Raw genomic sequence first — 24,819 nt, forward strand, 5'->3', positions numbered from 1 at the left:
AGTTCTGATGAACTAGATACAGGTAGGCACCATAATCTCTTCACAAAGTTAAAATAAGCTTAATGTAATTATGTTTTATCAGGAGTATCTAGTTTTTGGCTATCAAATTTGCTTTATTATATTAAATTTTAAAATTATTTGCTCTCTTATAGTTTACAGCTCACTGTTCAATTACTTTTGCAAAAATATTTATTGCATGTTTTACAAGGTACTTTTCTTCAAAATAAAAACATAATTGAAATTAAAGCACAATGTATATATTTGATCTATCAATGCAACAGAAAAATGTATATGTATGGAAATATTTGGTACTTTAAAAACAAAAGTATGAAATATTGTAGAGATAATGAGTGATGCAGAGTAACCTCATTTACTTTATCTTTCTTATTAATAGAATAATTAATTTCAACTAAAGTCACTTTTCTATATTAGATTAATATGGAAATAAAATTAGAAAATGAAATAATGACAATGTATTGTATCAACCATCAAACCAATACATTTAAAATTCTAAACAGCAGTATTACCTCTTACAGTTGCAATGGTGATGAGTATGTTTGAGGATTTCTATGTAATTAAGAATTTATAACCTAACCTGCAAGATGAAATTTTCCTCTAGACTGTGCTTTGTCCCTGATGCAGTAAAGTGAGTTCCTATCTGCTCTGAACAAAATAATATAGCACTTTGGGCTAAAGATGCAGCTAAGGAGCACCTGGAAGCCAAAATGGTGAAGATTTCCATGGCCACCATGATCTTTCCCTTAGTGCTATGGTAGACAGGGAAGAATGTGACCCACACACAGAAGAACACCAACATGCTGAATGTCAAGAACTTGGCTTCATTGAATGTATCAGGCAAGTTCATGGACTAGTAGGCCATAGTGTAGCTCCCAAGTGCTAAGCAGCAGAGGTATCCCAGGACACAGTAGAAGGCAATAGCTGAGCCCTTGTTGCACACAATGATGATGTGTCCATGTTCCAATAGATACACAAGATTCACATAATATGTGATTTCAAAAGAAGAAATATAGATCGGTTGGATTTATCAAAACTGAATAATTGTGAACAGAGGGAATGCAAACTGCTATTTATATATGAATTTCCAAATAGAGAAATGAATACAAGTTCTGATGAACTAGATACAGGTAGGCACCATAATCTCTTCACAAAGTTAAAATAAGCTTAATGTAATCATGTTTTATCAGGAGTATCTCATTTTGGGCTATCAAATTTGCTTTATTATATTAAATTTTAAATTTATATTTGCTCTCTTATAGTTTACAGCCCACTGTTCAATTACTTTTGCAAAAATATTTATTGCATGTTTTACAAGGTACTTTTCTTCAAAATAAAAACATAATTGAAATTAAAGCACAATGTATATATTTGATCTATCAATGCAACAGAAAAATGTATATGTATAGAAATATTTGGTACTTTAAAAACAAAATTATGAAATATTGTAGAGATAATGAGTGATGCAGATAAACCTCATTTACTTTATCTTTCTTATTAATAGAATAATTAATTTCAACTAAAGTCACTTTTCTATATTAGATTAATATGGAAATAAAATTAGAAAATGAAATAATGACAATGTATTTCATCAACCATCAAACCAATACATTTAAAATTCTAAACAGCAATATTACCTCTTACAGTTGCAATGGTGATGAGTATGTTTGAGGATTTCTATGTAATTAAGAATTTATAACCTAACCCTATAATGAAATTTTCCTCTAGAATGTGCTTTGTCCCTGATGCAGTGAAGTGAGTTCCTATCTGCTCTGAACAAAATAATATAGCACTTTGGGGCAAAGATGCAGCTAAGGAGCCCTAAACTGGAAGCTAAAATGGTGAAGATTTCCATGGCCACCATGATCTTTCCCTTGGTGCTATGGTAGACAGGGAAGAATGTGACCCACACACAGAAGAACACCAACATGCTGAATGTCAAGAACTTGGCTTCATTGAATGTATCAGGCAAGTTCATGGACAAGTAGGCCATAGTGTAGCTCCCAAGTGCCAAGCAGCAGAGGTATCCCAGGACACAGTAGAAGGCAATAGCCGAGCCCTTGTTGCACACAATGATGATGTGTCCATGTTCCGATTGTGGATCTGAATCTACAAAGGGAGGAGAAGTGCTTAGCCAAATTCCACAGAGCACAAGATGGATGAGGATACACATGGGGATGATGAAGTTAGGGGCCCTTGACAACATAAACCATCTCAGCACTCTCCCTGGAAATGTGATCTTGAAGGCAAGAACCACAGTAAGAGTTTTAGCCAAGACTGTGGAGAGTGCCACTGTGAACAGGCCTCCATATATGCTCTGCTGTAGGATACATGTGGCTGTGTTAGGATATCCAATGAAGAGCAAGGGACAGAGAAAGCAGCAGATCAGAGTGATGAGCAAGATATAAGTTAGAGCCCGATTATTGGCCTTGACAATGGGAGTGTTATGATACTTTACAAAAACTCCAAGGACACCAGCTGTGATTACAGTGAAGCTCAGAGACAAGCATGTGAGCACCATCCCCAAGGGGTCTTCATAACCCAGAAATGTCTCAGCTTTCTGGAGGCAGTGGTTCTGCTGTCTGTTTGCATAGTGACTCTCTGGACATTTCACACAGTTATCCACATCTGTTTAACAATGAAAATGTTCGTGAGTCTACGCTTAGGTGATACGTTTTATCCTAAGTGAGTTCTTATCTTTGTGTTTCTGGCATGTTGTGTACCTACATCTCTTTCTTTGTTGTTTCAGGCTCAAGTAAATTAGTGCTCAATAGTGTAAATGCCAAATATTCTGTAGTCAATCCTTACAAGTCAATACTTCACATTGCCTCTAAACAGACATCAAGGAAATGATTTATTTCATCATATCTGTACAAAAATATTCTTGCATTTAAGTGATAATATTGTTTATGTATATAGTCCTACATTTTAAAATTCAGATCCAAAAGTCAACATGGTCCTTGGCTACCCTTTTGTTTTTGAAAAACTTCAAGTTAAAATTGTTTATGTGAGTTCAAGACAAAAAGGAGAATATATTTTTAAATTACTTTCTTGTAATATTGTTCTTAGTTATTGCTCCCAAAATTGCTTATTATCATGAAGCTCAATGGATTTCTGGTGTCATTATTCTCTGAAGGCCAATTCTAAATTGTTCTTATTTGGCCCTTAATATGTTTACAAAATTTGATTGTGAAATGTTTATAAAATTGTAGCGACCACAGATATATTTTACATCTACATACCAGTACATTTTAAACTTAGTTTGTTATGGAGTAGACTTTTGATATGCGCTTTCAAGCCCCTCTCTCAATCTCAAGGCAATCTTTTACATCAGTTTGACATATATTTTCTTTCTGTATTTTCTAGCTGATTATGAATTCTTTTCATCCATGATACCAGGCCATACTTATCAAAAAGTGTGTGGTATGTAAAGCATGCTAAAATATTATAGAGATTTAAGTAATGTATTTTGTAGTCCACTAAATATTTAAGAATTTAAGGTCTCTATTGCATAACTGAAATTGAGAATAGACACCTGCTTTCCCCTCACAGCTCTGCCTGCCTCCTGGGTGGGCAGCTCCAAAGCAGGATATCCAGGTCAGAATCCTGAGCCCCATCCCACATCCTGCTAGGGCCCCAGCCAGTCTAGCATCTGTGAACTCTGCCCTGTCCTATCTGAGCTTCATCATCCTTTCAGTCCACATCCCACCTGTAATAATTAACACACCACTCTAATATCTTCAGTGCTGTACCCCCCAGAAGTCCATCTCAAACCTGAGACACGCAGGGCAGTCCACCTTCCAGCCCAAACTCCACCTGCAAGCAAGTTTCTGCACCCCACACGCTATCCCAAAGTTTTATCTACCCTTAGGGTGTTCTGCAACTATCCAGTACTACCATTTTCAGAAGCTTTCTAATCACAGGACTATTAGGCCAGCCAACTCTTGAGATAACCACATGCCTAAGGGCAGTGGAAGAAATCAAACAACAGAGCCCAATGCAATATGGCATCATTTTCAACCAGCTCTTCTATTAAAGGAAGTCCTGGATATCTTAACATGCTTGAAGAGCAAGACTAAGACCTAAAGTATCATCTCATGTAGATGATAGAGACCTTTAGAGAGGACATAAGTAAATTCAATAAATGAACACAGTAAAACAGAATCTTATATGTGGAAGTCCTTAAAGAAGAAACAAATATAACCTTAAAGAAACATAGGAAAATATAATAAAACATTTGAAGGAAATGAATAAAACTGTCTAAGACAAAAATAGAAACAATAAAGGAAAGACACATAGAGGCAATCCTGGAGATAGAAAAATTAGGAAAAAGAACAGGAACTGTCTGGAAGGCATTGCCAACAGAATGGAGATGGAATAGAGAATTGCAGGAGGATTAGAAGATATCACAGAAGAAATTGATACATAAGTCATAGCAAATGACAAATGTAAAGGTTTTTAATAGAAACACCCAGGAAATCTGGGACACTAAGAATAGATAAAATGTAAATATAATACAAATAAAAGAGAGTGAACTGTCCCAATTCATAGAGCTGTAAAATATCTTCTGTAAAATCATAGAAGAAAATTGTCAGTAAAGAAAAAAAGAGATGAACGCTAAAGTTCACAAAGCTTACAGACATCAAATATATTGGACCAGAAATGAAAGCCCTCCTGCCCCATAACAATTTGAACTTTCAGAGATAAACACATTATGAACATTAAAAATTACACTGGAAAAATGCCAAGTAAAAAAATAAATGTTGGTCTATCAGAGTTATAACTGACTACCCAACAGAGAATCCAAAAGTCAGAAAATCACGGAGAAAGATCACAGATGCCTGCCCAGAATAATATACCCAAAAAACCTTTGATCACTGCCTTTCTTTGATGATCTTTGATGGAGAAAGCAAGATATTCCATGCCAAAACAAAATTTAAACAGTAGTTTTCTATTAATCTATCCCTGCAGAGGATACTTGAAAAAGTCTAAAACAAGAAAACTACAGCTCCCAAAATACTAGAACTTAATCATTGCACAATGAAATCAATAGAACATCATGCACACAGAGACTGCAACCACCATAATCAAAATGTCGCGAAGAATAATTGGTAATTATTTCAATATCAGTGAACATAATTCACCAATAAAACACAGTCATCAACAGATTGAAAATGTAAAAAGGCCCCATCATTTTTCTTAATACAAAAAAGAGAAGTTGGCAGCAAAAATAAACACTGCCTTAGCATATAGGTATATAGTATTTACAAACATTCCTCCCCAAAAGAAAAGAATATACCTTCTTCTCAGAAACTCACAGAACCTTGTCAAAAACTTGAGGATAGAATTGTGCAAATGGGAAGCCACTAAGGGTACAAAAAGTTTGAGAGAACACCATTCATATTATCAGATCACCATGGAATAAGGTTGGACTTCAACAAAAATAGAACCAACAGAAAGCTCAAACACTCATGGAAACTGGGCAAGTCTCTTCCATGTGATCACTTTTCAGTGAAGGAATAATGAAAGACATCAAAGACTTTCTAGAACCCATTGAAAATGAAGGCACAATATATACAAACTTATGGGACACAATAAAAGGAGTAGTAAGTGGAAAATTCAGATCAATAAATCCCAATAAAGAAATTGGTGAGATCTCATAGTAGCAACCTAACTGCACACCTAAAAACTAAATAGTTAAACTTGGGGTTTGATATTATTCAATTAGAATCAAAAGTATCAATACAAAGAATGAAGAAAATCAATGCTGGTTCTTGCAAAAATCTCCAAGAAAGAATTACCTCAGCCATATTATCTAAAAGGCACAGAGACAGTATCCAATTTAATGAAATCTGAAATGAAAAGGAACGTCATAAGAACAGAAATTGAGGGAAATTCAAAGGTCCTACTTCAAAAGACTTTAATCCACACTACAAAATATAAGTGCAGTGGATGAGTTTTTAGAAGATACCACTTACCAAAGTTAAATCAAACTCAGCTAAACTATCTGAACTGCCCTATAAACAGCAAAGAAATAGAAGCAGTAATTAAATCCTCCAACCTAAAAAGGTATGGGGCAACGTGGTTTTAAGGTAGAATTCAAAGAAAAGCTAAAACCAATTCCACAAAATATAAACAAAAACAGTTCAATCTATTCACAAAATATCAATTTAAGGATCAGTACATAATTCTATAAAGTTACAGTCACCTTGAAAACTAACCCATACAAAGTCTCAACAAAGAAGAAGAATCCCAAACCAAAATAACTTATGATCATCAACACACACACACAAACATACACCCCACCCCCACTCCCCAGCTCCCCAAGCTTCATTACAATACTTGCAATACAATCCAAGAACTCAACAAATACATCAAGCACCATTATAAATTAGACATCATCTGGGAGATGCTGGCATGATATAAGATCAGTGTATACCACATGGAATGCAATCTCTGATAAGTGGATATTAATTATCCCAGAAGCTCTGAATTCTCAAGACACAATTAACATATCAAATGATACTCAAGAAGAAGGAAAGAGAGGGCCCTTGTTCTGAAAAGAGTTGATCCAGCATTGTAGGGCAGTAACAGAACAGGGAAATGGGAGGTGTGTGATTTGGAAATGGGCAGAAGGAAGACCGCTTATGAGACCGATGTTGGGGAACCATGAAAGAGAAAGCATTCGGAATGTAAACAAAGAATATAGAAAAAAAATAATGAAAAAAAAAGAAATTTGGAGAGGATGGTTTCTGCTGTGATCAGTATTTGATGACTGAGATAAATTCTGCTTATCAATGTTCAGAAAAAAAACACTAGGCTGTGAATTCTTTGAAAAAAGAAACTTGGCTCAATAAATATCCTTAATCTGAAAAAAAATTGGAAAAGGAGAAGTAATGATATTCCTATTCACAGATGATATGATAATATACATAAGCCCTAAAAAAACTATACAAGAGAAATCTTACAGTTTATAAACTACTTCAGAAAAGTGGCTGAATAGAAAATTAAATTAAAGAAAACAGTAGCCCTCCTTTATACCAAAGATCACCAGGTTGACATAGAAATTAGAAAAACAACACACTTTACAGGAGCTGCAAATAATATAAATTTCCACTTGTAACTACAATTAACTAACTATATATCAATAACATGAAGTCCTTGCAAAAAGAAGTTGAAGAAGGACATCAGAACTCTGCCACCCACCAGTCAGTTACGAGGGCTCCATATTGGTTCTCGGTCGCCAGAGAAATCAGACTGAGGTACGCAAATATAACCCGAGACCAACATCACGGGGGTCTAAGCCCAACGGGCGTTGGCCTGCACCCAGGCCCTGGGCTGATGGGGGGCCACCGGGGTGCAAACCCGGCCAGGAGGTTTTTTTTCCTCCCGGGCCGGAGCGCACACCACCGCCATTTTGCCTAAGGGAAGCCAGGGAGACCTAGCAGGCAAAACCAAACTGGCTAACAGGCATAGCCCGAGGCGGACATAGCAGGGGTCTCAGACGGTCAGGCCCTGGACTGCCCCCAGGCCCTGGGCTGCTCGGTGGGCCATCTGTGTGCCGACCCAGCCAGGAGCTTGTTTGCCCGGGCCGGCGTGCACTGCTGCCATTTTGCCTACAGGAAGCCAGAGAGACTAGCAGACAAAACCAAACCAGCTAACAGGCATAGCCCAAGGCGGACATAGCAGGGGTCTCAGATGGTGAGGCCCTGGACTGCCCCCAGGCCCTGGGCTGCTCGGTGGGCCATCTGTGTGCTGCCCCAGCCAGGAGGTTGGTAGCCCAGCAGACTCTCCCAGCACTCTCAGGGAACTCGCGCAGGCCACCATCCTAGCCACCTGACACACCCAATTAACACCCACAGCTGAGGGGAACTTTGCTCCGACATTGGCCTACCAGGCTTTTGCCTAGACTCAGGGCCTGAGCAGCTAGGCTAGCCTTGTGTGCACCAACCCGGTTGGGAGTTCTGCTGCCCAGCAGAGAGATCAGCACGCAGAAAAGGTCCATGCAGCATACAGCCTCAGCACTCCCTGAAGAAGCAAACGGGCACCTCCTGGCTCACAGACACAATCTGGGGCAAAGAACACTAGGGCTGCAAGGGCACCCAAGAGGAGGAAAGCACATCAGCAATCTGCAACAGGGGAAACCCTGCCCTCCAGTGTTGCAGAAATAGCCCTAGAGCCTCTCAGGAGGCTGAAACACCAGCCGGAGTCAAGACCAATTAGCTCCAGAGAACAAGATGGCAAAGGGCAAACGCAGGAACGCTACTAACAGAAATCTAGGCAATATGGCAGCATCTGAACTAAACTCTCCAACATCAGCAAGTCCTGGTTATGCCAACACACCAGAGAAACAAGATTTGGATTTAAAATCACTGTTCATGATGCTGCTAGAAGAATACAAAAAGGACGTGAATGAATCTCTTAAAGCAATACAGGGGAACATGAGTAAGCTAGAAACCCGTTTAATGGAAACACAAAAAACACTTAAAGAAATGCAGGAGAATAAGGCCCAAGAGATAGAAGCCAATAAAGAAGAAAGGCAAAAAAAACTTAAAGAAATGCAGGAGAACTTGAGTCAACAGGCAGAAGTCATGAAAGAGGAAACACAAAAATCTCTTAAAGAAATACAGGAAAACACAGACAAACAAATGATGGAACTGAGCAAAACCATCCTGGACCTAAAAACAGAAGTAGAAACAACTAAGAAATCACAAAGGGAAACAACTTTGGAGATAGAAAACCCTGAGAAGAAATCAGGGGCCATAGATGCAAATATAAACAACAGAATACAAGAGATGGAAGAAAGAATCTCAGATGCCGAAGATACCATAGAAACCATTGACTCAACTGTCAAAGAAAATGCAAAATGCAAAAAGCTTGTATCCCAGAACATCCAGGAAATCCAGGATACAAAGAGAAGACCAAACCTAAGGATTATAGGTATAGTTGAGAGTGAAGATTTACAACAGAAGGGGCCAGCAAATATCTTCAACAAAATTATGGAAGAAAACTTTCCTAACTTAAAGAGAGAGATGCCTATGAATATACAAGAAGCCTACAGAACTCCAAACAGACTGGACCTGAGCAGAAATACCTCTCGTCACATAATAATCAAAACCCCAAATGCACTAAACAAAGAAAGAATATTAAAGGCAGTAAGAGAGAAAGGCCAAGTAACATATAAAGGAAGACCTATCAGAATCACACCAGACTTCTCACCAGAGACCATGAAAGCTAGAAGATCCTGGGCAGATCTCATGCAGACTCTAAGAGAACACATATGTCAGCCAAGACTACTATACCCAGCAAAACTCTCATTCACCATAGATGGAGAAACCAAGATATTCCATGACAAAACTAAATTTACACAATATCTTTCCACAAACCCAGCTCTGCAAAGAATAATAGGAGGAAAACTCCAATACAAGGAGGGAAACTACACCCTGGAAAAAGCAAGATAGTTACCTTCCTTCATCAAACCCAAAAGAAGATAACCACTCAAATATAAAAAGAACATCAAAAATGACAGGAAGTAATAATCACTATTCCCTAATATCTCTTAACATCAATGGTCTCAATTCCCCAATAAAAAGACATAGACTAACAGACTGGATAAGGAAACAGGACCCTACAATTTGCTGTATACAGGAGACACACCTCAGTGTCAAAGATAAAAACTACCTTAGAGTAAAAGGCTGGAAGACAATCTTACAAGCCAATGGTCACAGGAAACGAGCAGGTGTAGCCATTCTAATATCAGATAAAATTGACTTTCAACCTAAAGTCATCAAAAGAGACAGAGAAGGACATTTCTTGCTGGTCAAAGGAAAAATCCACCAAGAAGAACTTTCAATTCTGAACATCTATGCGCCAAATGCAAGGGCACCCTCATTCGTAAAAGAAACTTTACTAAAGCTCAAAGCACACATTGCACCTAACACAATAATTGTGGGGGACTTCAACACTCCACTTTCCTCAATGGACCGATCGGGAAAACAGAAACTAAACAGGGACACAGTAAAACTAATTGAAGATTTGGACCAATTGGATTAGACTGATATTTATAGAACATTTCACCCTAAAGCAAAAGAATATACCTTTTTCTCAGCACCTCATGGTACCTTCTCCAAAATCGACCATATAATTGGACACAAGGCAGACCTCAACAAATATAAGAAGATCGAACTAATCCCATGCCTCCTATCAGATCACTATGGAGTAAAAGTGATCTTCAATAGCAACAAAAACAACCCAAAACCCACATACACGTGGAAACTGAACAATACTCTACTCAATGATACCTTGGTCAAGGAAGAAATAAAGAAAGAAATTAAAGACTTTTTAGAACACAATGAAAATGAAAACACAACGTACCCAAACCTATGGGACACAATGAAAGCAGTGCTAAGAGGAAAACTCATAGCCCTGAGTGCCTCCAAAAAGAAAATGGAGAGAGCATACATTAGCAGCTTAATGACACACCTGAAAGTCCTGGAACAAAAAGAAGCTATTTCACCCAGGAGGAGTAGAAGGCAGGAAATCATCAAGCTCAGGGCCGAAATCAATCAAGTAGAAACAAAGAGAACCATACAAAAAATCAACAAAACAAGGAGCTGGTTCTTTGAGAAAATCAACAAGATAGATAAACCCTTAGCCAGACTGACCAAAGGGCACAGAGAAAGTATCCAAATTAACAAACTTAGAAATGAAAAGGGAGATATAACAACGGAAACTGAGGAAATCCAAAAAATCATCAGATCCTACTACAAGGGACTGTATTCAACACAACTGGAGAATCTGGAGGAAATGGACAATTTCCTTGACAGATACCAAATACCAAAATTAAATCAGGACCAACTAGACCATCTAAACAGTCCCATAATGCCTAAAGAAATAGAAGGAGTCATAGAAAGTCTTCCAACCAAAAAAAGCACAGGACCAGATGGCTTCAGTGCAGAATTCTATCAGACCTTCAAAGAAGAGTTAACACCAATACTCTTCAAACTATTCCACCAAATAGAAACAGAAGGAACATTACCCAATTCCTTCTAGGAAGCCACAATTACGCTGATACCAAAGCCACACAAAGATCAAACAAAGAAAGAGAACTTCAGACCAATTTCCCTTATGAACATCAATGCAAAAATACTCAATAAAATTCTTGCCAACCGAATCCAAGAACACATCAAAACGATCATCCACCATGATCAAGTAGGCTTTATCCCGGGAATGCAGGGTTGGTTCAATATACGGAAATCCATCAATGCAATCCACTACATAAACAAACTCAAAGAACAAAACCACATGGTCATTTCATTGGATGCTGAAAAAGCATTTGACAAAATTCAGCATCCTTTCATGCTTAAAGTCTTGGAGAGAACACGAATTCAAGGCCCATACCTAAACATAGTAAAAGCAATATACAGCAAACCAGTAGCCAGCATCAAACTAAATGGAGAGAAACTTGAAGCAATCCCACTGAAATCAGGGACCAGACAAGGCTGCCCCCTTTCTCCTTATCTTTTCAATATTGTACTTGAGATACTAGCTCGGACAATTCGACAACAATAAGGAGGTCAAAGGGATACAAATTGGAAAGGAAGAAGTCAAACTATCATTATTTGCAGACGACATGATAGTCTACCCAAGTGACCCAAAAAACTCCACTAGAGAGCTCCTACAGCTGATAAACAACTTCAGCAAAGTGGCAGGTTATAAAATCAACACAAGCAAATCAGTGTCCTTCCTATACTCAAAGGATAAGGAGGCTTAGAAAGAAATTAGGGAAATGACCCCCTTCACAATAGCCACAAACAGTATAAAGTATCTTGGGGTGACTCTTACCAAACATGTGAAAGATCTGTATGACAAGAACTTCAAGACTCTGAAGAAGGAAATGGAAGAAGACCTCAAAAAATGGGAAAACCTCCCATGCTCATGGATTGGTAGAATCAATATAGTTAAAATGGCCATTTTGCCAAAAGCAATATACAGATTCAATGCAATACCCATCAAAATCCCAACTCAATTCTTCACAGAGTTAGAAAGAGCAATTATCAAATTCATCTGGAACAACAAAAAACCCAGGATAGCTAAAACTATTCTCAGCAACAAAAGAAAGTCTGGGGGACTCAGTATCCCTGACCTCAAGCAATACTACAGAGCAATAGTGTTAAAAGCTGCATGGTATTGGTACAGTGACAGGCAGGAGGATCAATGGAACAGGATTGAAGATCCAGAAATGAACCCACACACCTATGGCCACTTGATCCTCGACAAAGCGGCTAAAAACATCCAATGGAAAAAAGATAGCCTTTTCAACAAATGGTGCTGATTCAACTGGAGGGCAGCATGCAGAAGAATGCGAATTGATCCATTCTTGTCTCCTTGTACTAAGCTCAAATCCAAATGGATCAAGGACCTCCACATAAAGCCAGACACTCTGAAGCTAATAGAAAAGAAACTGGGGAAGACCCTTGAGGACATCGGTACAGGGAGAAAGTTTCTGAACAGAACACCAATAGCGTATGCTCTAAGAGCAAGAATTGACAAATGGGACCTCATGAAATTACAAAGTTTCTGTAAGGCAAAGGACAACATCAAGAGGACAAATCGGCAACCAACACATTGGGAAAAGATCTTCACCAATCCTACATCAGATAGAGGGCTAATATCCAATATATATAAAGAACTCAAGAAGTTAGACTCCAGAAAACCAAACAACCCTATTAAAATATGGGGTACAGAGTTAAACAAAGAATTCTCACCTGAAGAACTTCGGATGGCGGAGAAGCATCTTAAAAAATGCTCAACTTCATTAGTCATTAGGGAAATGCAAATCAAAACAACCCTGAGATTTCATCTTACACCAGTCACAATGGCTAAGATTAAAAATTCAGGAGACAGCAGGTGTTGGAGAGGGTGTGGAGAAAGAGGAACACTCCTCCACTGCTGGTGGGGTTGCAAATTGGTACAACCACTCTGGAAAGCAATCTGGCGGTTCCTCTGAAAACTGGGCACCTCACTTCCAGAAGATCCTGCTATACCACTCCTGGGCATATACCCAGAGGATTCCCCACCATGTAATAAGGATACATGCTCTACTATGTTCATAGCAGCCCTATTTATAATTGCCAGATGCTGGAAAGTACCCAGGTATCCCTCAACAGAAGAGTGGATGCAAAAAATGTGGTATATCTACACAATGGAGTACTATTCAGCCATTAGAAACAATGAATTCATGAAATTCTTAGGCAAATGGATGGAGCTAGAGAACATCATACTAAGTGAGGTAACCCAGACTCAAAAGGTGAATCATGGTATGCACTCACTAATAAGTGGATATTAACCTAGAAAACTGGAATACCCAAAACATAATCCACACATCAAATGAGATACAAGAAGAAAGGAGGAGTGGCCCCTGGTTCTGGAAAGACTCAGTGAAGCAGTATTCGACAAAACCAGAACGGGGAAGTGGGAAGGGGTGGGTGGGAGGACAGGGGAAGAGAAGGGGGCTTACGGGACTTTCGGGGAGTGGGGGGCTAGAAAAGGGGAAATCATTTGAAATGTAAATAAATTATATCGAATAAAAAAAAAGAAATTATGGACCTTAGAACAGAAACTATTACTGCCAATTTAGTACTTGAGCATAATTCCTAACTATATTCCAAAATGTATCCTTATACTCACAGATAAGTATAGCTCTCATTCCTTATCAAGGGAACATTTCTGTGTAGCATTGGGAATTGTAACTTTTGTTTGTCAGATCTAATTGTCATCTCGGAGGCGTACTGCTAAATAAACTAACCTTTTCTAGCTCTTAAAAAAAAAAGAAGTTGAAGAAGACATCAGAAGATGAACAGATCTCCCATGATCATGGAGCAGTATTATTAACATAGTTAACATGGCCATGTTACCAAAAGCTATTTACAGTTTCAATGCAATTTCAAAAAATTACAAACACACTTTTACATACTTTGAAAGAGCAATTCCCAACTTCACATAGAAAAACAAACTAACAAACAAAATTCAGTGTAGCTAATACAATTCTAAACAGTTAATGCACTTCTGGAGGAATCTATATCCCTGATACAAGCAGCTCTACAAATTGAGAGTGATAAAAAATTAATACAACTAGCATAGAAAGAGGCAGGTTGCTCAGTGAAATCAAATAAAAGATCAAGAAATGAATGCATACTATGGATACTTGATGTTTGACAAAGAATCCAAAACAATATAATTGAAAAAAGAAATCATCTTCAACAAACGGTACTTTTTAAAAAATTCTATATATTCTTTATTTACATTTCAAGTGATGTTCCCTTTCCTGGATCACCCCCCTCTCCCAAAATCCCATAAGCCATCTTCCCTCCCCCTGTTCCCCAACACACCCCATCCCACTTCCCTGTCCTGGTATTCCCCTACACTACTGCACTGAGCCTTTCCAGGACCAGGGGCCACTCCTTCCTTCTTCTTGGGCATCATTTGATATGTGAATTGTGTCTTGGGTATTCCTGGCGTCTAGGCTAATATCCTTTTATCAGTCAGTGCAAATCATGAGTGTTCTTTTGTTACTGGGTTACCTCACTTAGGATAATGTTCTCCAGTTCCATCCATTGTCTACCAATTTCATGAATTCATTGTTTCTAATGGCTGAATATACTCCATTGTGTATATAAACCACATTTTCTGTATCCATTCCTCTGTTGAGGGACATCTGGGTTCTTTACAGCTTCTGGCTATTATAAATAGGGCTGCTATGAACATAGTGGGGCATATATCCTTATTCCTTGCTGGGGATCCTCTGGGTATATGCCCAGGAGTGGCATAACAGTGTCCTCTGGTAGTATCATGCCCAGTTTTCTGAGGACCTGCCAGACTGAGGAACTTTCCAGAGAGGCTGAACCAGCTTGCAACCCCACCAGCAGTGCAGGACTGTTTCTCTTTTTAAAATCCTCACCAGTACCCGTTTTCTCCTGAGTTTTTGATCTTAGCCATTCTGACTGGTGTGAGGTGAAATCTCAGGGTTGTTTTGATTTGCATTTCCATGATGACTAAGGATGTTGAACATTTCGTTAGGTGCTTCTCAGCCATTTGATATTCCTCTGGTGAAAATTCTTTGTTTAGCTCTGTACCCCATTTTTAAGGGGGATACTTGGCTCTCTGGAGTCTACCTCCTTGAATTCTTTGTATATCTTGGATATTAGCCATGTGTTGGATGTAGTGTTGGTAAAGATCTTTTCCCAATTTGTTGGTTGCTGTTTTGTCCTTTTGACAATATCCTTTGCCTTACAGAAATTTTGTAGTTTTATGAGGTCCCATTTGTCAAGTCTTGATCTTAGAGCATAAGCTATTGGTGTTCTGTTCAGGAAAATTTCCCCTGTGCCCATGTCCTCAAGGGTCTTCCCCAGTTTCTTTTCTATTAGTTCCAGTGTGTCTGGTTTTATGTGGAGGTTCTTGATCCACTTGGACTTGAGCTTAGTACAAGGAGATAAGAATGGATCAATTTGCATTCTTTTGCATGCTGACCTCCAGTTGAACCAGCATCATTTGTTGAAAAGACTATCTTTATTCCACTGGTGGTTGTAGCTCCTTTGTCAAAGATCAAGTGACCATAATTCTGTGGGTTCATTTTCGGGCCTTCAATTCTATTCTATCGCTCTACTTGTCTGTCACTGTACCAATACCATGCAGTTTGTAACACAATTGCTCTGTAGTACTGCTTGAGGTTGGGGATACTGATTCCCCCAGAAGTTCTATTACTGTTGAGGATAGTTTTAGCTATCCTGTGTTTTTTGTTATTCCAGATGAATTTGAGAATTGCTCTTTGTTAGTCTATGAAGAATTGAGTTGGGGTTTTGATGGGGATTTCATTGAATCTGTAGATTGCTTTTGGCCAGATGGCCATTTTTACTATATTAATCCTGCCAATCCAAGAGCATGGAAGATTTTCCATCTTCTGAGGTCTTCTTCGACTTCTTTCTTCAAAGACTTGAAGTTCCTGTCATACAGATCCTTCACTCATTTGGTTAGAGTTACACCTAGATACTTTATATTGTTTGTGGCTATTGTGAAGGGTGTCATTTCCCTAATTTCTTTTCCAACTTATTTGTTCTTTGAGTATAGGAAGGCTACTGATTTGCTTGAGTTAATTTTATATCCAACCACATTGCTAAAGTTGTTTATCAGCAGTAGGAGTTCTCTCATGGAGTTTTTTGGGTCTCTTACGTATACTATCATATCATCTGCAAATGGTGATAGTTTGACTTCTTTTTTTCCAATTTGTATCCCTTTGATTTCGTTTTGTTGTCTAATTGCTCTGGCTAGACCTTCAAGTACTATATTGAAAAGATATGGAGAGTGAGGGCAGCCTTGTCTAAAATAGTCCCTGATTTTAGTGAGATTGCTTAGTTTCTCTCCATTTAGTTTGATGTTGGCTATTGGTTTGCCATATATTTTTTTTTATTATGTTTAGGTATGGGCCTTGAATGCCTGTTCTTTCCAAGAACTTTAACATGAAAGGATGCTGAATTTTGTCAAATGCTTTTTCACTATCTAAGGAAATGGCCATGTAGTTTTTTTCTTTGAGTTTGTTTATGGAGTGGATTACATTGAAGGATTTCCATATATTGAACCATCCCTGCATCCCTGGGATGAAGCCTACTTGATCATGGTGAATGATCTTTTTGATGTGTTCTTGGATTCGGTTGGCAAGAATTTTTTTAAAGAGAAAATACAGTAGTTTAATATGTTGGACCCAAGTAGTTTAATATATTTTAACTTCCTAAAGACCTTAATTCTAAACACAGCCACATTCTGAGCTCCTGGAAGTGAGAACTTTGACCAGAGTATCCTACCCAGAGGATTCCCCAGCATGCACTCAGCACACATGCTCCACTATGTTCATAGTAGCCCTATTTATAATAGCCAGAAGCTGGAAAGAACCCAGATGTCCCTCAACGTTGGAATGGATACAGAAAATGTGGTATATTTGCACAATAGAATCAAACTCAGCTATTAAAAACAATGAATTAATGAAATTCTTAGGCAAGTGTGTGGAATTGGAGAATGTTATCCTGAGTGTGATGACCCAATCACAAAAGAACACAAATGCTATGCACTAACTGATAAGTGGATATTAGCCCAGAAGCTAGGAATACTCAAAAAACCATTCACATATCAAATGATGCCAAAGAAGAAGGAAAGAGTGGTCCCTAGTTCTGGAAAGGCTCAGTGCAGCAGTGTAGGGAAATACTAGGAGAGCGAAGCAGGAAGGGGTTGATTGGGGGAACAGGGGGAGGGAAGAATGGTTATGGGACTTTCGGCGAGGGGGTATCCAGGAAAGGGGAAATCATTTGAAATGTAAATAAAGAATATATCAAATAAAAATATATAAAAAATAAAATGATGACATAATACATTTAATTATTTTTACAGCTAAATAAAAGGTGAACAAGACTTATAACTCCTGTTGCTTCATCAAGGTTTCCATGTCCATATACATCACAGAACACTATGGATAGGTGGTAAATATGACAGTGATATTCACCTGTTTCATTGGAAACCTCATTTTCTGCACAAGGCGAACATTTATAACAACAGGCAGCCTTACCCTCCTGGGGGGATTTTCTGAATCCAGGGACACAGCTCTCACTGCACAAAGAATGAGGAATCTGAGAATCAAATGCCCCAGAGAAATTATTCAGTTGTGCACAGTTTTAAAACACTAGAAATATAATTAATAATTAATAACTAGATAGCATATTTTCATATATATAACTTCAGATTGCCAATATTCACTACTCCTTTGAGCTGGTATTCTCTCCAAAATTCAATGTGTTTAAACCATCATCCAGAGACAACAAATCTCTGAACAATTGTGGAAATGTAAGAGGTAGGGTAACTAAGGGGCCATTAGGTCACCTGAGTCCATATCTGGAAACACATCTAGAATGGCATTCATTTCCAACTGTGTGCTTTGTAATCATGGGCCAGAGAAGAGTTTTCATAATAGTGGTAGTTAACATATGTTTGAATATAACCTTTTAATGTTCAGATTTACAATACAAACAATTCTTTGGACATTCAGGTGAAAAAGACTCTACAAGATGTTTCTTGAAGAGGGAAAATTTACTCTAAAAGTAGACAGTTCCATTTTATGGGTTGTTGGCATGGAAAGAGTGTAAAGCAGTAAGGGTTACAAACACCACTATACACTTCAACCTCTTTTCTAACGGACAGAAAAAGGAATGTGAATTAGTTTCTTAGGCACCTGTATCCATGAACACTTAAATCTTCATACTCTTGTTCCATGGCATGAGGCACAAGTAAACTGTTTTTCTGATCAATTGTTTACAGTAGGTGTTTTCAGTAGGAACACATGCAGATAACATGTGCACATGCATCTCAATTCTGCTGTCCATTGCCCAGGGCAAGAACACTAAAGGTCAAATGAAAATGTATTGATATTTTCTACTCTGGGAATCATATTAATCCTTTTGCTAGTAATAAACAGATACCATATATATTAACCATGGAGAAATGTATGAAAAAAGTGATTGTTCAGATTGAGGCAACAAAAACTTTACATTGACAGGTTTCTTATTGTTGTTTGTATTAATGGACCCTGTGTAGGGAACTAGAATTCATTATATTCACAAATGTTTATTTATGGTGAAGTCACTGCAATGATATAAGACCCAACATACCTCTGTAAATCCTATAGCCCACTGTATCATGTCATCAGACAAAGACAGTTGTTGCCACTGTGGAGCCTTGGGAGAAAAGACTCCAACTTTCATCTTTTGTCTGAAGCCATTTGGAAAATTAGCAAAATTAAAAATATCATATTCTGCATCTATTTTCCTTTGTGAATCCAAAATGACTTGGCTTCCATCACCACTTTTAAAATTGACATTCTGGAGAAAAGTGTTGAGCTAAAAGAAATACAAAACATTATAGTACAATTATTCCCAATAAATGATCAATAAAATCAATATAGAAAATTTTCTCACTCACATTAATACCTCATTAGACATGTAAGCTAAAGGAAGCTATTACTTATTATTTCTATAAATGTCCCCCAAATGGCAGTATCATAATGTTTCAAACCTGGCTGTCAGCATCAAATCTCTCTCTCTCCATCCCCCCTCTCTCCCTCTCCCTCCTTCCTTTTCCTCTCCCCCCTCTTTCTCTCTCCCCCTCTCTGTCTCTGTCTCTCTCTGTCTCTGTCTGTCTGTCTGTCTGTCTGTCTGTCTGTCTTTCTGTCTGTCTGTCTCTCTCTTACACACACACATACACACACAAGATTTAACAAATAAATAGTGTATGAGGTGATAGTCATAACAATTATTTTTGGGAAAATACTCAAAATTCAATTTGTACATTTTGGTTTGCATTTCCAAAGTGTAAAATAATGATCAGCTAGTTAATATAGGCATCACTTCAGTAACTGAATATTAAGGGTCTATTAACATTTGACAATTAAGAATCTTTAACTTCATTTTTTTCAGAAATATTCATAGGTATAAGTGGGTTTGAAATCACTTATTTTACCATGAGAAAATTATGTGATTATTTGTTACACAATAGCTTTTTGACATTCATGCAATAATTTCTTAATATTTTCTTAATATTTTCTTCCATTAATCATGGACTATAGCACATCCATTAAGCATGGACAATAGGTTTATGCAATAAATTTAGAAAAGAAATTGCATATAAACTGTCATTTCACTTTCTGTAAAATCTAGAATGTTCTATAGTATATTGAGTGATTTACTGAGATTCCATATAGCATAGCAGTATAGTTAAAATGCAGAGCAAGAGAAATTACCTCCCATGGGTATACATTCTTCTCGGAGATTTGATGAGAATAAAGTTGCATTTGTTGTAGGGTCATATCATGGAGACTGTGAGCCACAGCATACACAGAATTGTACACATTGTAACTCCCCTCAGTCATTTCCATGAACCCAAGATTTGCAGGCAAATATTCCAAGGAAAAATTGTGTCGACAGTTACCCAATATTTTACAGTCAGGAACAGAAATAGAGCAATTGAAATGTACATACCAAACACGAGCAAGAAAACCGTCATCTGGGTATTTGGAAGGGTTATAGTTTTTTACAAACTTTTGAAAATCATGTATCTTGTCATGATGTTGTTCAAAGAAGAGGGATCCATGCAAATAATCAAACAGAAAAAAATCATCTACCAGGCCTATATCCCATTGAGAATACATGACCCATACTTTCCATGGTAATAACATTAACTGACTAAGAATTTTAATATAAGAAGATTCAGTGTCATCATAAACAACAACAACGTTTGCAGTTGATTTAATGATTATCTTCAGAGCCTCTTCAGATCTCATGTTAAAGGATGTCAAGATTTCTGGCATCATTTTTACAAAAGCCACACACACTCCAGTCCTGTCCATTTCTCTTTTGAAGTGTGAGAGAATCTGCGTTCCTTTACTGTTATCTGTGAGGATGAGTCCAACCCAGGTCCAACTGAAATGAAGCATCAAAGATGCAATGCCAAGTGAGAGTAATGTGTCCTTTGTGGCTGTCTGGTAAAGAGAGGAGAACTGGCTTCTATCACACAGGATTGTCTGAAAAGGCCCAAAACTAAGCTGAATCAGAAAAAGGAATGAATAGATTAATATGGGAACAATCATTGACTTAATAAAATACATGGCAATGGTAGGGACTAAATGGTGTTTTGGTGACTAAATTCTTGTAACATCCCCTATGAGAATTATTGAGTAATCTTTACAAGACACAACATTTTAATACGTTGTAGCTTCCAAACTTTTCCTTGTTATCCTAAACAACAGCTACATAAACAAATGCCTCATTTCTCTCTGATTTATGATAGTCTCTTTCCCTTCCACTGATAACATCTTTAATATCAAAAGTTTAATATGGGTTTCTACTTTTTGTCAGAGCTGTGTTTCTTACCTGTGGATATTTGTAGAGACCCAGTAGTCTCCCAATATTCGCTGATGCTGTCCAGGATGTTCCTGTTAGTACGGCAACAATCTTGTTTTTCCTTTGACAGGTATAATTTGGAATGTTTATTCCCACTCCTGTGAGCCAAGTCAAAGCTTGCATCATAATATTCCTTCTTTGGACAATATAAAGTTCAAATCCTAGAGATGTGTTGGGTAAAAGATGTGGGTTCCTATTTATCTCCTCAATGGCAAATATGAAGGCCAACATATACTGGTAGTTTTTGAAACTGAGCCTAAAGAAAACAATTGTTCAACATGTATAACAATGAACCATACCATACTGACTATCAGTTTGATGCAATGATTTTTAAAATTTCAATGTCATCTTTTTAAAATAAATAATGTCTTCACAATAGTGGTTAAAATTAAAATGGCCCAGGTATTAGCAAAAGATCGTTAATTTAGCAAATTTTAGTAAATTTATAATTCTGAAGAGTACCTATTTATTGGATCATTAGCATCTGTGGAATCTTCATGAATAGATTCATATTCTGTTCCCACTAGAATTTTCAGCTGAAAAGAAATAATGAGCAAATGGTATCTTCTAGAAACAAACAGATGATTTTCTGTTTGTTTCTAGAAGATACCACAGCCTACATCCCAAAGTGAATCACGACTCATATTTTCCATGTTATTTACCATTTCATCTGATTTCACATCATAAAAGGTGAAGATTCAGTGCCATTATGAACAATAACAACATATGCAGGTGATGTCATGGTTAGCTGGATAGTATCTATGGATCTATGGTCAAAGTCATTTAAGTTTCTTGGCATCAATTTTAGAAACACCTCACATACCTTATTTTCATCCATCTCTTCTCTGAAGTTTGAAAGAATCTGAATTTGGGATTCAGCAAAACCTTCATACATTGTACTCTAAAACCACAGTGACCTATCACGTGTTCCCATCAAAAGCACTCAGGTAGAAAAACTTACTTCTGTCAGTTTTTCTCTGATTAACACACAATGCTGCTTCTGGTAATATCTCCCTATGTCTTTTACTTCATGTATATATCAACAATTCCCAAATCAATATTTGGATCTGATTCTGGTGAATTTGTAATATCCAATGATAGCAGATTACTCTGAACAAATTTTCCTCAATCTCATTGCCATCTTCTCCTTTTGCAGACTCATATAATTGAGAACATGATAACAGAGGGAGCTTATGCGGATTTACAGCCTACAGTCATGACTTGAATCCTCTGGTGTTTTGCTGTTCTGTGTAAGATCAGTTTGTCTAGTTTTCATTTATGTTTCCTTTTTCTCTATCACAATACTTTACTATCCCAAACTTATCAGCTTGCACATGAGATTGGAATTTCTTGATGAAAAATATGTCTTCTTTCTATGGGTTGAGGTCACATAAAACTCTTTTACTTGTATGCTTCACTTGGAAATACTCAACACAGAAGTCACCATGGGACTTGGTGGCAATTTTACATAATGATAGAAAAAGGTCATGTACCCTCTGACTCCAATACACACATGCTTCCTGTGACCATGTAGCACAGCCTAAAATGGAGGGCTCACCATTTTATTTCATGCTCCCACTAAGTGCAATGGAATCCCAAACCACCTTTACATTAGAAAAAGAAATACATTTCATCCTACTAAGATGTTAATTTGCAATTTTAATGTTTTATTTTGGTTTGTTGATTTTGTAAGTTTTTATATGGTAACTAATGGCTTGTCAAGAAACTAAACATTTTCCTAGTCATATGTCTCAAAAATGAGATGTTATTAAGGACGATAGCACTTCTTATTCACATATACCAACAGGCTTTCAGAAGATAAAAAGGAGTGTAAGGGAAGGCTTTTGCCATCAAGAATCTATATGTTAAGTGCTGTTGCATCTCATTTTCTACTATTTATGTCTGATAAACTACAGCCTATATACTTCTAATGGAGATAAAATTTTCCGTGTACCTCAGGGCTTCTTTGTCCTATATGTGCCTGTTTTATATTCTGCCAAAGGTAAAACTATGTTTACTAAGGATACCTATGTTAAGTTACCCATTCATAGTGAAAAATATGGAAATAGAAACCGATCAAATAATAATTACGATATGTTGTTTCATTTGTGAGTGACAGTAAGAACTTAAAAAGCTGAAAACAAGGATTGAAAAATTTCTTAAGGTTTAGGATCTCATAATGAAATACTGAGTTAGGAATGTAGCCCACATACATTTCATTTCAATCACAACAAGTTTTTGGGAATCTTCATTGAAATGCCATTGAAGAGAGCTTAATAAGATGATGGGAACTGAGGTCTGTGATTATATGCAAATCCATTGAGCATGATGATCAATAGTGGCTTCTGATACTACAAATTAACATAAGGGGTTGTAGTATATCTGCCCATATGTGGTTTATATGCTGAAGAGAATATCAATTTCTCTTGATTTATCGATCCTATGAACAAATATATTAATACCTCCAAACGCATTCATGTACAAACACACATATAAATATCTTTTTCTCATGATAAATATCTGTTCATTGTCAGGTACTCACCAAATTAGCACTTAAACTGACATGAGATGTGCTGTGAATCAGCGTTCTTTTCTTTTGTATGAGTTTAAGATGCCTATGGAATTTATGTTACTTTAAAAATTTGGTTCAAAGCAGAATATGTATAAAGATTATTTGTAACATCACAATATTTAGTATATTTGAGTATGAAAATCATTACTGTACATTCAAGGACAACCCTGTCCAATAAATATGAAAAAGAAGAGAACCACCAAGTCTTTAAGCACTTAGATTCCCAGAGATAAGCATGAAAACTAGTGTCACAAAAGTGACAGTTGCAATCGGTGGAGTCCTGGGTATCATCTATTTGCTGTTCTCAATGGCTATTCTTTTGTAAATGTAAAGCAGTTTGGATGGAAACTGATTTAATTTTGTCCACCAGACCTGGAAAGTCCTCCAGCTGAAAAACAACTTTACCAAAGTGCTAGATATAAAATTCACTCAAACAAGTCATTAGCCTTCCTCTACTCAAAGAATAAACAGGCTGAGAAAGATATTTGGGAAATGATACCCTTCACAATAGTCACAAATAATAAAAACATAGCTTGGTGTGACTCTAACCAAGAGTGTGAAAGATCTGTATGACAAGCACTTCAAGTCTCTGAAACAAGAAATCAAAGAAGACCTCAGAGGATGGAAAGATCTCCCATCCTCTTGGATTGGCAGGATTAATATAGTAAAAATGGCCACCTTGCTTACAGGAATCTACAGATTCAATGCAATTCCTATTAAAATTCTAATTCGAATACTTTATAGAGTTAGAAGGAATTTCCAATCTGCAAATTTACCTGGAACAACAAAAATACCAGGATAGCAAAAAATATTTCTCAAAATGAAAGCTCTGGGGAAATCACTATCTCTGACCTCAAGCTGTATTAGAGAGCAATAGTGATAAAAATTGCATTGTATTGGTACAGAGATTCACAGGAAATTCAATGTAATATAATTGAAGACCTAGAAATGAATCCACAGGCTTATGGTTACTTGATGTATGACAAAGGTGGTAAAACAATGCAGTGGAAAAAGTCAGCATTTTCAACAAATGGAGCTGGTTCACTTGGAGGTCAGCATGTAGAAGAATGCAAATTGATCCTCTCTTTTCTCCTTGTGCAAAGCATAAGTCCAAATGGATCAAGGAGCTCTACATAAAACCAGATACACAGAAACTAATAAAGGAGTGGGGAAGAGCCATGAACATAGGTTCACAGGTGAGAATTTCCTGACTTATGCTCTGTGATCAAGTATTGACAA

General features: G+C 37.3%; 1 protein-coding gene across 1 annotated transcript; it reads right to left on the reverse strand.

Moving 5' to 3' along the window:
- Positions 1-1,708: 1,708 nt before the first annotated feature.
- LOC127672471 (vomeronasal type-2 receptor 116-like) lies at positions 1,709-21,903 on the reverse strand. Its single transcript, XM_052167619.1, has 7 exons — positions 21,832-21,903; positions 21,471-21,544; positions 20,979-21,264; positions 19,850-20,650; positions 18,723-18,950; positions 17,564-17,687; positions 1,709-2,643 (listed from the first exon to the last, which is right to left on the reverse strand). Exons 1-7 carry the CDS (start codon positions 21,901-21,903, stop codon positions 1,709-1,711), a joined length of 2,520 nt encoding a protein of 839 aa, XP_052023579.1.
- Between the last annotated feature and the right edge of the window lie 2,916 nt (positions 21,904-24,819).

This window comes from Apodemus sylvaticus, chromosome 22 (assembly GCF_947179515.1).
Source record: "Apodemus sylvaticus chromosome 22, mApoSyl1.1, whole genome shotgun sequence".
Lineage (NCBI taxonomy): Eukaryota > Metazoa > Chordata > Mammalia > Rodentia > Muridae > Apodemus > Apodemus sylvaticus.

Bases quoted from the DNA above. Each gene is read 5' to 3' on its own strand.
- LOC127672471 (XM_052167619.1), bottom strand. From the start codon at position 21,903: ATGTATGAAGGTTTTGCTGAATCCCAAATTCAGATTCTTTCAAACTTC. The intron at 21,265-21,470 runs GTACTCTTCAGA...TGTTTTCTTTAG, and splicing joins GCTAATGATCCAATAAATAG to GCTCAGTTTCAAAAACTACC. The intron at 2,644-17,563 runs GTGAATATCACT...ATTGTTAAACAG, and splicing joins TGAGGTTTCCAATGAAACAG to ATGTGGATAACTGTGTGAAA.